General features: G+C 44.1%; 1 protein-coding gene across 6 annotated transcripts in view; it reads right to left on the bottom strand.

The window, feature by feature from the left end:
* Positions 1-17,726, bottom strand: part of garnl3 (GTPase activating Rap/RanGAP domain like 3) — a 209,267-nt gene that overhangs the window by 150,344 nt on the left and 41,197 nt on the right. The window contains exon 1 of one of the 6 annotated variants that reach the window (XM_064943217.1): positions 9,291-9,724. The exons of 4 other annotated variants lie outside the window; for them this stretch is intronic. In XM_064943217.1, the coding sequence (XP_064799289.1) occupies positions 9,291-9,340 (50 nt within the window). In that variant the 5' untranslated portion in view covers positions 9,341-9,724. Of the gene's footprint in view, positions 1-9,272; positions 9,725-17,726 lie in introns of those variants that run through there. One more of the 6 variants, XM_064943219.1, reaches the window with a different exon arrangement.

The following is a 17,726-nucleotide window of genomic DNA, read 5'->3' as shown; positions in this document are numbered from 1 at the left end:
CTTCTAGGTATCTATGATAGTCTCTCTCTCTCGTTCTCCTCCTTCTAGGTATCTATGATAGTCTCTCTCCCTCACCCCCTCTCTCGCTCTCCCTCACCCTCTCTCTCTCCCTCTCTCTCTCTCACCCTCTCTCTCGCTCTCCCTCTCTCTCTCCATCCCTCTCTCTTTTGTTCTCTCTCTGTGGTAGGGCTAGCTAGCCAGCAGCATCCAGCAGCAGTCCTGATTGAGACGAGGACTCGGATTGCATTATGTCCACAATGATAGATGGAGTCTGCCTGGGAGAGCAGACTGCTCACCCACACACAGGAGTGTTGCAGGAATTTGTTTGAGATCTACAGGAGGGAGCAGGGGGAATCTCCTTCACATCTCAGGCCCAATTCAACCTGTTCAACCAATGGCATCCTCAAGAACAGGCAAATAATACTCTAATGTACTGATAGATAAACTAATATTTTCTTGGATGGAATTTACAAGGGTATGATATTTATGAAGGACATTGTAAACAAGTACGGTAAAAGTATGTCACACAAGCAACTAACAACAGTGTGTATTGTATGCTTACACATTTAGAACCAACTCATCGTGGCTCTGCCACAAAATTGGAAGAGACAATTACTTAAAGAAGAAATTAAAGAATTAGTCTGTCTGCCTCCCATTAAAAATCATAAATGGCTTAAATAAAAAAAAGGTATCAGTTTCACTTAAAGTCAAAAGGGAACAGTTGGGAACAGGTCTTAGATTCCCCAATACCTTTGAATCGAGTGTAGGAACTGATGTATAAAACAACAACTGACACATCAATCTTTTTGTTTCAATTTAAGCTAATATATAAAATACATGCTTCAAAATAAATGCTCAATATATGGGGTGTTGAACATACAGTCTTGTGCAGACTGCCATGAGGAAACAGAATCAATAGAACATAGTTTCTGGTGCAGTCCATCGGTGGCTCGCTTTGGGAGTCAGGTCCAAGAATGTTTATGTCATAATATCAGGGTTCAGATGGACCTGTAAACTGCATTGTTAGGGGATCTGAAAAACCACGACCAGTCAATGGGAAATATCATTAGACTCTGAGGTAAAGTATTTATTTTTAGGGCAATATCAAAATAAATATCAATACAAATCGGGAAGTTCAGGAGCCTCGTAAGACATCACAGTAAAATGTAGGGATGTTATGCAAAAAGAAATAGCTAAATGGAATTGTACTGGGAAAGATGGGTTCATCTGTGGACATCGGAGGGTTGGATTTAAGATCAGAATGAATGGCCGCTGTGGCTGAAAATCCAGCACTTGCAGAAAGAGGAAATTAGGAATATATGTTTAATTCTTGAACAACATGTAACGTACATGTGAGGAAAATAGCTGTAAGTAGCAGTAGAAGTATTGCTGTCTGTTAGTTCACTCCAATCAGGGTAGGGATGGTAGGGGGGGAAAGTATATAACAATTTAAAAAATAAGAGAGATTAGAAATGATGCAAACATTTAATTTGATAGATCTACAATCTTCAATATTTAAGCTGATCGACCCCCCCCCCCCTAAAAGCTTGCCCCCCGACACACAAAGAAACTATAGGGAACCACATCAATGCACCTCCACCCCTGCCTCTATACCAAAAATATTTTCTAATCTGACCGCTCAAACGGTGCTACCATAAACCAGCAACTTTTAATCCTATTTGTTTCCACATACAGATCTCCCAATAGCATAGTTTCCAAAGGTAAAGATCTCCTGCTCCACTCGGAAGCACAAGGTAAAGATCTCCTGCTCCACTCGGAAGCACAAGGTAAAGATCTCCTGCTCCACTCGGAAGCACAAGGTAAAGATCTCCTGCTCCACTCGGAAGCACAAGGTAAAGATCTCCTGCTCCACTCGGAAGCACAAGGTAAAGATCTCCTGCTCCACTTGGAAGCACAAGGTAAAGATCTCCTGCTCCACTCGGAAGCACAAGGTAAAGATCTCCTGCTCCACTCGGAAGCACAAGGTAAAGATCTCCTGCTCCACTCGGAAGCACAAGGTAAAGATCTCCTGCTCCACTCGGAAGCACAAGGTAAAGATCTCCTGCTCCACTCGGAAGCACAAGGTAAAGATCTCCTGCTCCACTTGGAAGCACAAGGTAAAGATCTCCTGCTCCACTCGGAAGCACAAGGTAAAGATCTCCTGCTCCACTTGGAAGCACAAGGTAAAGATCTCCTGCTCCACTCGGAAGCACAAGGTAAAGATCTCCTGCTCCACTCGGAAGCACAAGGTAAAGATCTCCTGCTCCACTCGGAAGCACAAGGTAAAGATCTCCTGCTCCACTCGGAAGCACAAGGTAAAGATCTCCTGCTCCACTCGGAAGCACAAGGTAAAGATCTCCTGCTCCACTTGGAAGCACAAGGTAAAGATCTCCTGCTCCACTCGGAAGCACAAGGTAAAGATCTCCTGCTCCACTCGGAAGCACAAGGTAAAGATCTCCTGCTCCACTTGGAAGCACAAGGTAAAGATCTCCTGCTCCACTTGGAAGCACAAGGTAAAGCAGCTACAGCCTACTGAATGGCTGCACAAGCCTTGCAGTTTTCACCTTTTGCTGCCTTAACATTTCATTTGTCATTCAATTCAATTTCATTCACATTTTAAAAGTATTTTTTATTTTGTATTTTATTTCAAACAAAGATGTCTTGATTGCGTATGTCTTCACACCCCAGAGTTCATTCTTGGTGGAAGCATATTTATAACAGCAATTACAGCTGTAAATCATTTTGAGTAAGATTATACCTCTGCACAACGCTTAGGGCAACATATATCCATTGTTTTTGTCCAAATTGCTCAAGCTCAGTAAATTTGGCTGGGAATCATTGATGTGGAGGCGGAAGAAACACACACCTGTTTAGGCGAGATGCTGGCTAGCGGAGTAGAACACCTGTTTAGGAGAGATGCTGGCTAGCGGAGTAGAACACCTGTTTAGGCGAGATGCTGGCTAGCAGAGTAGAACACCTGTTTAGGCGAGATGCTGGCCAGCGGAGTAGAACACCTGTTTAGGTGAGATGCTGGCTAGCGGAGTAGAACACCTGTTTAGGCGAGATGCAGGCTAGCGGAGTAGAACACCTGTTTAGGCGAAATGTAGGCTAGCGGAGTAGAACACCTGTTTAGGAGAGATGCTGGCCAGCGGAGTAGAACACCTGTTTAGGAGAGATGTTGGCTAGCGGAGTAGAACACCTGTTTAGGCGAGATGCTGGCCAGCGGAGTAGAACACCTGTTTAGGCGAGATGCAGGCTAGCGGAGTAGAACACCTGTTTAGGCGAGATGCTGGCTAGCGGAGTAGAACACCTGTTTAGGAGAGATGCTGGCTAGCGGAGTAGAACACCTGTTTAGGCGAGATGCAGGCTAGCGGAGTAGAACACCTGTTTAGGCGAAATGTAGGCTAGCGGAGTAGAACACCTGTTTAGGAGAGATGCTGGCCAGCGGAGTAGAACACCTGTTTAGGAGAGATGTTGGCTAGCGGAGTAGAACACCTGTTTAGGCGAGATGCTGGCCAGCGGAGTAGAACACCTGTTTAGGCGAGATGCTGGCTAGCAGAGTAGAACACCTGTTTAGGCGAGATGCAGGCTAGCGGAGTAGAACACCTGTTTAGGAGAGATGCTGGCGAGCGGAGTAGAACACCTGTTTAGGCGAGATGCTGGCTAGCGGAGTAGAACACCTGTTTAGGCGAGATGCTGGCTAGCAGAGTAGAACACCTGTTTAGGCGAGATGCAGGCTAGCGGAGTAGAACACCTGTTTAGGAGAGATGCTGGCGAGCGGAGTAGAACACCTGTTTAGGCGAGATGCTGGCCAGCGGAGTAGAACACCTGTTTAGGTGAGATGCAGGCTAGCGGAGTAGAACACCTGTTTAGGCGAGATGCTGGCTAGCGGAGTAGAACACCTGTTTAGGTGAGATGCTGGCTAGCGGAGTAGAACACCTGTTTAGGCGAGATGCAGGCTAGCGGAGTAGAACACCTGTTTAGGAGAGATGCTGGCTAGCGGAGTAGAACACCTGTTTAGGAGAGATGCTGGCTAGCGGAGTAGAACACCTGTTTAGGCGAGATGCTGGCCAGCGGAGTAGAACACCTGTTTAGGCGAGATGCTGGCTAGCAGAGTAGAACACCTGTTTAGGCGAGATGCAGGCTAGCGGAGTAGAACACCTGTTTAGGAGAGATGCTGGCGAGCGGAGTAGAACACCTGTTTAGGCGAGATGCTGGCCAGCGGAGTAGAACACCTGTTTAGGCGAGATGCTGGCTAGCGGAGTAGGACACCTGTTTAGGCGAGATGCTGGCTAGCGGAGTAGAACACCTGTTTAGGCGAGATGCTGGCTAGCGGAGTAGAACACCTGTTTAGGCGAGATGCTGGCTAGCGGAGTAGAACACCTGTTTAGGCGAGATGCTGGCTAGCGGAGTAGAACACCTGTTTAGGCGAGATGCTGGCTAGCGGAGTAGAACACCTGTTTAGGTGAGATGCTGGCTAGCGGAGTAGAACACCTGTTTAGGCGAGATGCTGGCTAGCGGAGTAGAACACCTGTTTAGGCGAGATGCTGACTAGCGGAGTAGAACACTTGGAAAAAGAAAAGGAGCGCCTCACACTCTCGGAGCTCAGATGCAATAATTCAATAACCAACGTTTCAACAGCCAAGCTGTCTTCATAAGGGTATAGTTGATGGACAGTAACATTAAGAGTGGGGGTGAAAAGTAAAACTCTATCCCAGGGTTAGGTATTCAGAAGACTGAGGCAGGTTTTCCCCTAACATTTTAACAAGGCTTTGCTCCTTTTATATTTATTTTGATCCTGAAAAACTCCCCAGTCCCTGATGGTGAAAAGCATACCCATAACAAGATGCTGCCACCACAATACTTGAAAACACAATACTTGAGTATTTTCCAATGTAATTCCTTTATGGATGTAATTTAAGGGAGCAAAATATGAAAACTGTGCAAGTGGTGTGTATACTCTCACGAGGCACTGTATATGCAAAGGCAAAGCATCAAACCCTTGAGAAGGGAGCTAAAGTGAAGTGGTCTCAAAAGTTAAGACGATTCCAAAATATTGCATACCGGTATACATACAACTATATTTTCCAGAGAAAGAGTGGATATTGAGGCTTAGAAAGACACAGCAAGGCTTCCTGTTTAACACTGTGGAGGATGAGAAAGAGAGCCTGTCACAGTCTAGATGGTGTCTATGTTGCTGGGTGGTCATCCTGCTGTTGTTGGAACAAATCAAAGTGCTGCTAGGTATACTTAGAGATAATCTGTCTGAAATTGTGTGTGTGTGTGTGTGTGTGTGTGTGTGTGTGTGTGTGTGTGTGTGTGTGTGTGTGTGTGTGTGTGTGTGTATGACCGGTTGGTGGTACAATAGTAATACAATATGGGAGAGAGTTGATCTGTGAATATGAACATAATGTGAACTATGTCTAAGTTGATATGCCAACGTCTCTCTTTCTCCCCCCTCTCTCTTTCCGTCCTCTTTCTCTCCCCCCTCTCTTTCTCTCCCCTATCTCTCTCTCTTTCTCCCCCCTATCTCTTTCTCTCCCCTATCTCTCTGTCTCACTCTCTTTCTCTCCCCCTCTCTCTTTCTCTCCCCTATCTCTCTCTCAGTCTAACTCTCTTTCTCCCCCCTCTCTTTCTCTCCCCCTCTCTCTTTCTCTCCCCTATCTCTCTCTCTTTCCGTCCTCTTTCTCTCCCCTCTCTTTCTCTCCCCTATCTCTCTCTCTTTCTCCCCCCTCTCTCTTTCCGTCATCTTTCTCTCCCCTCTCTCTCTCAGTCTCACTCTCTTTCTCCCCCTCTCTTTCTCTCCCCCTCTCTCTTTCTCTCCCCTATCTCTCTCTCAGTCTCACTCTCTTTCTCCCCCCTCTCTTTCTCTCCCCCTCTCTCTTCTCTCCCCTATCTCTCTCTCTTTCTCCCCCCTCTCTCTTTCCGTCCTCTTTCTCTCCCCCTCTCTTTCTCTCCCCTATCTCTCTCTTTCTCCCCCCTCTCTCTTTCCGTCCTCTCGCTCTCCCCCCTCTCTTTCTCTCCCCTATCTCTCTCTCAGTCTCTCTTTCTTTCTCCCCCTCTCTCTTTCTGTCCTCTCGCTCTCCCCCTCTCTTTCTCTCCCCTATCTCTCTCTCAGTCTCTCTCTCTTTCTGTCCTCTCGCTCTCCCCCCTCTCTTTCTCTCCCCTATCTCTCTCTCAGTCTCACTCTCTTTCTCCCCCCCCCCCACTCCCTTTCTCTGTGGTGGAACAACATTGGATATGAATTTAGAGTAGTCTTTATGCCTGGCCAAGCTTATGGATAAATGTATTCTTCCCCCTCCTCTCTTTCTCTCAGTCTCTCTCTCTCTCCTTCCATCTGTAATAAACTAATTTACTGGAATTTACTGCCTTGTTTTTCTTACTTCTCATCCCTCTGTCTTTCACCTCTCACAGTAGTGTCCTGGAGGTGGGTGATAGAGGGATGAGTCTGCCCTATTGCCCTTCACCTATCCTCTCTAAGTTAATTAAAAAAATACAACTAGGGTCTTTCTGGTTAAGCTCATCCCTCGTTCCCTTCATCCCTTCAATGTGGAACACCGTCAACTACGTTACTAGTGAGTTATTCATGTCTAAAGGCCCAATGGAGACATTTTTATATCAATATCAAATAATTGCTGGTTAACAATTGCTAACTTAATAGATTAATAGATGTATTATATTTCCATTAAAATGGGCAAAAATGTGTTTAACAAAAGAAACATCTCGGTAGGTGGTCCAGGTATGAAAGGAATCAGCACATGAGGGGGGGGGGGGCTTTCCTCTTTTCTTCTCTATTGCTGCTCAAGCAAGAGGGGAGGCCGATGACATCAGAGGGCGCCATCAGACCAACTCCTTGTATGGGCTACTCCAAGAAGTTGGCACTCAAAATATATTTGCACTTTTTACCCTTAAGTGTGTGTATGTTATTGTATTTATACCTGGGATATTGTTTTTCAACAAGGTCAAAAAATAGCTGGAGTGCATCTTTAAAGGTCGAGGGCCACAAAAATGCTTCATAACACCTATCAAATGTTTTATTTCCTGAACCTCAAAAGCCTATTGTAGGCAGACAAGTGAATTGACACAGGTTGACGTTTATTGTCATGAATCTTGGAATAAAGGTTCCCACTAGATGGGCCAGCTGCAAATTCAGAATTGGCTATATCATAAAAATTCAAGAAAAAAAATGAGCTTTTTGGTCGTCAGTTAATGTTAGGGTTAGGAATTAGGCTTAGCAGTATGGTTAAGGTTAGGTTTAAAATCAGATTTTATGACTTTGTGGCTGTGCCAGCTAGTGACCACTCTGGAGAGCTGCCTCCAGGGCAAGAATCATGACAATAAATGCCAACCTTCTGAAAAACACGGCTGATTATCACCAGCATTGATTTCTATAATGTACATGTCTTATCACTTTAAAATATGCTGAAGTATTGGCATCCACCTGGTCAAACCCCATCCCCCACATATACAGAATACCACAGTATGAATCAGTCATAATACACATGAAATCTCGCAGTCAAGCAAGGAAATGGTTCCAATCGTTATTCCACCATTCATTTTTCCCATAAAGTATTTTAGAAACACTTAAAATAAAGTCTGTTTCGTGTAGGCTTACCCTGGCGTGACGTTTTGATGACCGTGTAAATCTCTCTATGACAAGGTTTTATCAATATACTGTATTTGCCAGTATTTGCCCCCAGAAAATAAAGTGCTAATTAGCTGCTACAATGGCTATCATAAAGAACTGCAAATGCCGTGATGATCTCAATGAGAACTTTGAATTGTCTTGGACAAGTTTTAAAGTGACACAATACCTGTTAGCAAAGGTGACAGCTAGAAATGACCTGCAGCAGCTTGCAGGGATTTGTAGTCTTTCATGATGTCTACATTTATGCTAATTAGCATTTACAAATCTGAGAGTAAATGGAGCCGAATATATTGATAAAAGTTACCTTATCCTAGAGAGATTTAAATGACTTGTAAAACGTTGTGCCGCGGTAAGTCTACACGAAACACAGCCCTTATTGGAAGTGTTTCTAAAATTCCCTATGGGAAAAATGTATGGTGGAAAAACTATTGGAACCATCCCCCTGTTTGACTGCTAGGTTTTATGGGTATTATGACACCTCCACTGTGGGACTCTATATGCTGTCAAGGTAGGGGAAACCCTGATCGTGTTGTTTTTTTCTGGAAGGATTGGGTCACTGCAGATGAAGCTGCATTCTTACACTGACTGAATGGTTTCCTACAGGAGCAGAGAGAGAGATGGAGAGAGCAGACGAGAGAGATATATACTCCTATTTTGCTGCAGTAATGCATGTTTTAGACTTGATCAATCTTGTGGTTGGTAATTAAAACATGATGCACGCACACGCATCATAACTGAGGTAGTCTGCAAGCCAGATAACAATTCATTTGGATAACATATTTCCATATCGGTATTGATGTTTTCCTGAGCGCGAGCACACTAATATTATTATGCTGTCATGCTCTCAGGGCTTCGTTGCCTGGCGCATACAACTCCATTCTACCGTGAACTAAAAAGCACTATGATGAATAATTTATGTTTTTTCCGTGTTTGTTCGTGGACAGTGCCTACCAGTACCACCCCAGCAAACAACTAATTCAATACACCAATACATGTTTCTCAGAGCCGAACTAATTCAGTGTTGCTTTCATAATATTGACAACGTTCAACTATATGCCCCGAAACAGTGTTGTCGATTAGCGGCCACGGTGGAAGCGGGCAGGGCTGCGCACCGAAGCTTCCAATAACAGGTCGCGTATCTCTAGTCGAACGCTTCAGACACTTCAGGCTGGTGGTGACTTGTAGATGCAAAGGTTCAAATAGCTTTGAATATCTCGTTTTGCAGAGGGAAACAAACATCATTGCAACGGAGAGAATGGTTCACAAGCGGTCGCTCAGAAAAGCAACATAAATAGCGAACATTTGGAGAGCCTACACATACATAAAACATTTAACATTCACATGTTTATGTAACGTACGTTACTATTTATAACACTATTATTACATGGTTTACTTGTACTATGAATTAATTGGTCCAAAGCCTAATGAGTTTGTTTATTGCTGCTGCTTGTTGAACATTTGGGCGAGAAGGACATTTTCATTCCATACAAAAATGCTGCAGTGACAGTAGCCTAAACTACGATCGCCATATGACAACACCAGAGACCTGCATTCACCAGACACACAACAAACACACAAGTCTACTAATATAGTCATAGTAGTCGCAAACACTTAGCTGACGGACCGAAATGTGTTCATTTACCGTTGGTTGAAAGTCAACAGTTTGGTAGAAGCGGTGTCCACACTGTTCATGTCCCCATGCGATATCAGTCCAGCACTCAGAGAGCTTGTTTTTCGATTTATTCCTCTTCACTACGGACGCATACTGCTTTCAAACTCCTTATTCACATATTAAACCTATTTCCCCCACTGCATTCAATTCGGCTATTCTCATCCCTTGAGCGCGCAGTGGATTCTGATGAGACAGGCTTGTTGTTGCAGCATGTGGCAGAATGGAGCTTTTCTACCAAAACACCTCTCCGTCTCTCCTTTTCTGCCCCCTCTCTCTCTGCTTTTCTCCTCTTATTCGCTCTCCCGTTCACATTTGCAGCGAGCTCCACGAGCACAGAGCGCAACCTCCTCATATGATAGTAGTTGCCTTGGAAGAGAGCATCGCACGCATCGCACGCACGCACGCACACTCTCTCAGGAAACCTAACTGTCAGTCTTGGATTATCTGAAAGTCAGAGAAAATCACAGGTGGTTAGTTTTACAACATTGTATGAGTGTCAAGTGATATAAATAAGCCTGGAATAAATTTAGAGTTTACTTCCAAAACGCTATATCCACCTTTTTTAACCCACATTTGTGTTTTTTCATCAGAAATGATTGCTTATGGGTACCTTCATGTGTGTGTAAATACTACTGTTCTCAGATTTTTTATTCATGGATTTTAGATGAAAATATATATTTTTCCCCAAAACGCTATACACAATACATTAGAAACACCTTCCAAATATTGAGTTGCACCCCATTTTGCCCTCAGAACAGCCCCAATTCATCAGGGCATGGACTCTACAAGGTATCAAAAGCATTCCACAGGGATGTTGGCCCATGTAGACTCCACTGCTTCCAGTTGGCTGGATGTCCTTTGAGTGTTGTACCATTATTGATACACACTGGAAACTGTTGAGCTTGAAAAACCCAGCAGCATTGCAGTTCATCGCACACTCAAACTGGTGCTATTACAATACCCTGTTCAAAGGTACTTAAATATTTGTCTTGCCCATCCACCCTCTGAATGGCACACACACATAATCTATGTCTCAATTGTCTCAAGGCTTAAATCCTTCTTCAACCTGACTCCTCCCCTTCAACTACACTGATTGAAGTAGATTTAACAGGTTACATCAATAAGGGATCATAGTTTTCACCTGGTCGGTCTATATCATGGAAATAGCAGGTGTTCTTAACATTTTGTACACTCAGTGTATATCCATTGTTTAGCTGGAACGGAATGTTCAAATCCTGCATATTTGATTGACTGTGATAGGTGGTTGTCTCACCTAGCTATCTTAAGATGAATACACATACTGTAAGTCGCTCTGGATAAGATCATCTGCTAATTAACTAAAATGTAAATGTTTTACAGATCTCATATTACTGTATTGAAATATTGTATTTTTGAAATAGTTATGTCACATATCATTTATTTGTGAAAAAGTGTTATTTGTTACATTTAACTGTGTAAAACCTAGCATTACTTAGTTCTCTGAGAGCCGTAACTAAGTAAAAATACTTTGAAGTACTACTTAAGTAGTTTTTGGGGGGGTATCTGTACTTTCCTATTCATTTTTTTGAGAACTTATACTTTTACTCCACTACATTCCTAAAGAAAATATGTACTTTTAATCCCATACCTTTTCCCTGACACCCAAAAGTAGTCATTACATTTGGAATGCTTAGCGGTGTTACGTTCCCCAGTTTCTGTGTTGTCGTTTGTGTATTTGCATGTGTGCATTTCAGGAAATGGCTTCCTGAAATCCCTCAAGCAGCTGATTGGTCGACTCCACGGCTAACTGGAGCTGACCCCGCCCCCTCGTCAAAAAGCAGCTGTCTCCAATTACCCACTCCTTCTGAAGCTATATAAAAGCCAGTATTCTGTTCAGAAGATTGATTGCAGAAAGATGATTGCAGAAAGATGATTGCTGAAAGATGATTGCTGAAAGATGATTGCTGAAAGATGATTGCTGAAAGATGATTGCTGAAAGATGATTGCTGAAAGATGATTGCTGAAAGATGATTGCAGAAAGATGATTGCAGAAAGATGATTGCAGAAAGATGATTGCAGAAAGATGATTGCTGAGAGCGGAGGCTGATGGTTATAGCATATGTTAGTTGTAGATAGCAGCAGCTTTGGTACATTCTGTGAGTTTGTTGCTCAGTCAGAGTCTATTTGATGTGCTGTGTTTCTCAGTGTGTTTGAAATTGTTACTAATATTCTGTTTCATTTGTTCCTAGGGGGAAGGCACCTAGGGAGTGCTTAGGCAAGAGGCCTGCGGGCATACATATACCCATAGTATATTCATTATCTAGGCACAGTAGGTAAGACCTGGGCAGACCACCCCCTGTATTTTGGTTAGAGCACCAGGTGGCGCTAAATTAGGTAAGTAGTGGGTAGGCAGGTAAGATCGGATAGGAGAGGTTAGGTAAGTAGTGGGTAGGCAGGTAAGATCGGATAGGAGAGGTTAGGTAAGTAGTGGGTAGGCAGGTAAGATCGGATAGGAGAGGTTAGGTAAGTAGTGGGTAGGCAGGTAAGATCGGATAGGAGAGGTTAGGTAAGTAGTGGGTAGGCAGGTAAGATCGGATAGGAGAGGTTAGGTAAGTAGTGGGTAGGCAGGTAAGATAGGATAGGAGAGGTTAGGTAAGTAGTGGGTAGGCAGGTAAGATAGGATAGGAGAGGTTAGGTAAGTAGTGGGTAGGCAGGTAAGATAGGATAGGAGAGGTTAGGTAAGTAGTGGGTAGGCAGGTAAGATCGGATAGGAGAGGTTAGGTAAGTAGTGGGTAGGCAGGTAAGGTAAGATTGGATAGGAGAGGTTAGGTAAGTAGTGGGTAGGCAGGTAGGATAGGATAGGAGAGGTTAGGTAAGTAGTGGGTAGGCAGGTAGGATAGGATAGGTTAGGTAAGTAGTGGGTAGGCAGGTAGGATGGGATAGGAGAGGTTAGGTAAGTAGTGGGTAGGCAGGTAGGATAGGATAGGAGAGGTTAGGTAAGTAGTGGGTAGGCAGGTAGGATGGGATAGGAGAGGTTAGGTAAGTAGTGGGTAGGCAGGTAGGATGGGATAGGAGAGGTTAGGTAAGTAGTGGGTAGGCAGGTAGGATGGGATAGGAGAGGTTAGGTAAGTAGTGGGTAGGCAGGTAGGATAGGATAGGAGAGGTTAGGTAAGTAGTGGGTAGGCAGGTAGGATAGGATAGGAGAGGTTAGGTAAGTAGTGGGTAGGCAGGTAGGATAGGATAGGATAGGAGAGGTTAGGTAAGTAGTGGGTAGGCAGGTAGGATAGGATAGGAGAGGAGAGGTTAGGTAAGTAGTGGGTAGGCAGGTAGGATAGGATAGGAGAGGTTAGGTAAGTAGTGGGTAGGCAGGTAAAGTAAGATCGGATAGGAGAGGTTCGGTAAGTAGTGGGTAGGCAGGTAGGATAGGATAGGAGAGGTTAGGTAAGTAGTGGGTAGGCAGGTAGGATAGGATAGGAGAGGTTAGGTAAGTAGTGGGTAGGTAGGATAGGATAGGATAGGAGAGGTTAGGTAAGTAGTGGGTAGGCAGGTAGGATAGGATAGGATAGGAGAGGTTAGGTAAGTAGTGGGTAGGCAGGTAGGATAGGATAGGAGAGGTTAGGTAAGTAGTGGGTAGGCAGGTAAAGTAAGATCGGATAGGAGAGGTTCGGTAAGTAGTGGGTAGGCAGGTAGGATAGGATAGGAGAGGTTAGGTAAGTAGTGGGTGGGTAGGCAGGTAGGATAGGATAGGAGAGGTTAGGTAAGTAGTGGGTAGGCAGGTAGGATAGGATAGGAGAGGTTAGGTAAGTAGTGGGTAGGCAGGTAGGATAGGATAGGAGAGGTTAGGTAAGTAGTGGGTAGGCAGGTAGGATAGGATAGGAGAGGTTAGGTAAGTAGTGGGTAGGCAGGTAGGATAGGATAGGTTAGGTAAGTAGTGGGTAGGCAGGTAGGATAGGATAGGATAGGAGAGGTTAGGTAAGTAGTGGGTAGGTAGGATAGGATAGGATAGGAGAGGTTAGGTAAGTAGTGGGTAGGCAGGTAAAGTAAGATCGGATAGGAGAGGTTCGGTAAGTAGTGGGTAGGCAGGTAGGATGGGATAGGATAGGAGAGGTTAGGTAAGTAGTGGGTAGGCAGGTAGGATAGGATAGGATAGGAGAGGTTAGGTAAGTAGTGGGTAGGCAGGTAGGATAGGATAGGATTGGAGAGGTTAGGTAAGTAGTGGGTAGGCAGGTAGGATGGGAGAGGGGGCTTTGAGATTTACTTTCTTTGCTTTGGTTCCGTCCAGCCTCTTTTCCTCATATTACTGTGTGAAGGAATAAATTCCTCGTAAACGGTAAATTCTCTGCCTTTTGTCATCCTTACTCGCACCTACAGTCCATACCTCTTTCGCTTCACGGAGAGGTGAGTTGTAGTGTAATGGATGTGAAACGCTAGCTTAGTTAGCGGTGCGCGCTAAATAGTGTTTCAATCGGTGACGTCACTTGCTCTGAGACCTTGAAGTAGTAGTTCCCCTTGCTCTGCAAGGGCCGCGGCTTTTGTGGAGCGATGGGTAACAATGCTTCGTGGGTGACTGTTGTTGATGTGTGCAGAGGGTCCCTGGTTCGCGCCCGGTCTAAAGTTATACTGTTACATTGATGCTGTTGTGTTGCGTTTCCTCTTCAGAAGCGTGCGTAACATAATGGGGGGCTCATCCGGGATTCCATTAAACCCACCGTACCCTGCTGCTCTCTGGTTAGTGATTGAGGTGTGATGGTAGGTTATGAGTTTGGATGACTTGTTTAGTTTGTGTGTCCAGTAGATTGCTGTGTATAAGATGGCTGCCTCGGCCATCTCCAAGTGTTTTGAAACGCCCTCTATTGATTTGTTTGAGGTTTTGTAAAGTTGACCTTTTAGCTGTAGCTGACCATTATGGATTCGTTTTCCCTGAGAAAGCCTTAAAGGCTGAGCTTTTGGTGCTAGTTGGGGAGGGTTTAGTGAGAGAACGAATTACCTCATTGCAAGGAGAGGAGATGGGTAAGTCTGAGGACAGGGCTGAGGAAGGGGTTCCTCGTACCCCCTTTATTGCCCCGATTTGACCCTTTATCTTCTGCTTGAGGTCGTTCAGACGGGACCACTCGGCTGAAGGTGAGGCTGGCCCGGTTAGAAATGGAGCAAAAAGACAGAGACAGATGCAGTTTGAACTTGAAATGAGGAAAATGGAACCCGACAAGGAGGTGAGGATCAGCCAACTGGAGCTAGGCGCTGGCTCCAGTGCGACTCCATTGTCAAATGTTCATGTCCTGCTAAGTCTCATCTGGTGGACTCACTACACACATGCTTTATTTGTAAACTACGTGTTGGAGTGTGACCCTGGCTATCTGTAAAAATAAAATTGTGCTGTCTGGTTTGCTTAATATAAGGAATTTCTTTAAAAAATAAAAATACTACTCACTTTTACTTGAGTCATTTTCTATTAAAGTATCTGTAATTTTACTCAAGTATGACAATTGGGTACTTTTCCCAAAATGAATAGTTGTCCTTCTGAAATGAAACCATCAAGTGATAGATTTTAAACATACAACTGAGGTCTTGCTTTTTTGGTTTACAACACAAAGTATGTTTCCCTAATGCCTATGTAGTGCACTACTTTTGACCTAGGACCATAGGGAGGCAGTGCACTATGTAGGGAACAGGGAGTTATTTGGGACGCAAAGATATTATTGGTCACCTAAGGGCCATGTACATATGGAAATCACAAATCTACTAGACCATGATGAATATAAGCTAGGGTAATGTATTTACCAGGTAAACACACCTGTTAAATCATCCTGTGTCTCATATTACAGTGCAGGCCAGGGTACAATATCACAATACATGTTTGAGGCCATGCATAACATCCCATACCTAATATCTACAAATACAAGGTATAATTGTCAAATCACATCCACCTTACCCAACACCCTAGATCCACTACAATTTTCATACCGCCCCAACAAATCCATGGATGATGCAAACATTTGCTTAAGTCATAAGTTGCATGGACTAATAGTTTTAACATGATTTTTGAATGATTATTTAATCTCTGTACCCCACATATACATTTATTTGTAAGGTCGAGCAGGGAATTTCAACCACAGATTTGGCACCTGTGTGGCACCGTGGTCTAAGGCACTGCATCCAGGCTGTAACACAACCAGCCGTGATTGGGAGTACCATATGGCGGGGCACAAATTTGCCCAGCGTTGGCCGATTTAGGCCGTCATTGTAAATAAGAATTTGTTCTTAAATAAAGACAAGGGAGGTTTTCCAACGTCTTGCAAAGTAGGGGACCTATTGGTAGATGATGGGGGGGGGGGGGGGAAGCAGATATTGAATAGTATGGTGAAGTTAATACACTTTGGATGGTGTATCAATACACCCAGTCACTACAAAGATACAGGCCTCCTTCCTAACTCAGTCGACAGCGAGGATTGAGGCCAATGGTGACTTCAAAACAGTTAGTTTAATGGCTGTGACAGGAGAAAACTGAGGATAGATCAACAACATTGTAGTTACTCAACAATATTAACCTAATTGACAGAGTGAAAAGAATGAATCATGTACAGAAAAAAACTATTGCAAAACATGTGGCAAATCAATTCACTTATTGTTATGTTTGGGGCAAATCCATTACAACACATTACTGAGTACCACCCTCCATTTTTCAAGCATAGTGGTGGCTGCATCATGTTATGGGTATGCATGCTAGTCGTTAAGGACTGGGGAGTTGTTCAGTACAAAAAAGAAACAGAATGGAGATAACACAGGTAAAATCATAGAGGAAACCCTGGTTCAATCTGCTTTCCACCAGACACTGGGAGATTAGTACACTGTTCAGCAGGACAATAACCTAAAACCCAAGGCCAAATCTACACTGAAGTTGCTTACCAAGAAGACAGTGAATGTTCCTGAGTTGCCAAGTTACAGTTTTGACTTAAATCTACTTAAAAAACCTATGGCAAGACCTGAAAATGGTTATGTAGCAACGATCAACAACCAATTTGACAGAGCTTGAAGAATTGTGAAAAGAATAATGGGTAAATGTTGCACAATCCAGGTGTGGAAAGCTCTTAGAGAAGTACCTAGAAAGACTCACAGCTGTAATCGCTGCCAAAGGTGCTTCTACAAAGTATTCACTTTGGGGTGTGGATGAGATATTTCTGTATTTCATTTGTTTTCACTTTGTCATTATGGTGTATTTTGTGTAGATGGGTGAGAATTAATATACAGTGGGGAGAACAAGTATTTGATAACCTGCAAAATCGTCAGTGTTTCCTGCTTACAAAGCATGTAGAGGTGTGTAATGTTTATCATAGGTACAGTTCAACTGTGAGAGATGGAATCTAAAACAAAAATCCAGAAAATCACATTGTATGATTTTTAAGTAATTAATTAGCATTTTATTGCATGACATAAGTATTTGATACATCAGAAAAGCAGAACTTAATATTTGGTACAGAAACCTTTGTTTGCAATTACAGAGATTATACGTTTCCTGTAGTTCTTGACCAGGTTTGCACACACTGCAGCAGGGATTTTGGCCCACTCCTCCATACAAACCTTCTCCAGATCCTTCAGGTTTTGGGGCTGTCGCTGGGCAATACGGACTTTCAGCTCCCTCCAAAGATTTTCTATTGGGTTCAGGTCTGGAGACTGGCTAGGCCACTCCAGGACCTTGAGATGCTTCTTATGGAGCCACTCCTTAGTTGCCCTGGCTGTGTGTTTCGGGTCGTTGTCATGCTGGAAGACCCATCTTCAATGCTCTTACTGAGGGAAGGAGGTTGTTGGCCAAGATCTCGCGATACATGGCCCCATCCATTCTCCCCTCAATACGGTGCAGTCGTCCTGTCCCCTTTGCAGAAAAGCATCCCCAAAGAATGACGTTTCCACCTCCATGCTTCACAGTTGGGATGGTGTTCTTGGAGTTGTACTCATCCTTCTTCTTCCTCCAAACACGGCGAGTGGAGTTTAGACCAAAAAGCTCTATTTTGTCTCATCAGACCACATGACCTTCTCCCATTCCTCCTCTGGATCATCCAGATGGTCATTGGCAAACTTCAGACGGACCTGGACATGCGCTGGCTTGAGCAGGGGGACCTTGCGTGCGTTGCAGGATTTTAATCCATGACGGCGTAGTGTGTTACTAATGGTTTTCTTTGAGACTGTGGTCCCAGCTCTCTTCAGGTCATTGACCACGTCCTGCCATGTAGTTCTGGGCTGATCCCTCACCTTCTTCATGATCATTGATGCCCCACGAGGTGAGATCTTGCATGGAGCCCCAGACCGAGGTTGATTGAACGTCATCTTGAAATTCTTCCATTTTAGAAAAATTGCACCAACAGTTGTTGCCTTCTCACCAAGCTGCTTGCCCATTGCCCTGTAGCCCATCCCAGCCTTGTGCAGGTATACAAT

Source organism: Oncorhynchus masou, chromosome 28, assembly GCF_036934945.1.
Source record: "Oncorhynchus masou masou isolate Uvic2021 chromosome 28, UVic_Omas_1.1, whole genome shotgun sequence".
Classification (NCBI taxonomy): domain Eukaryota; kingdom Metazoa; phylum Chordata; class Actinopteri; order Salmoniformes; family Salmonidae; genus Oncorhynchus; species Oncorhynchus masou.
Note: the sequence above shows the minus strand (reverse complement) of the source record. Positions and strands in the feature narration are given on the sequence as shown.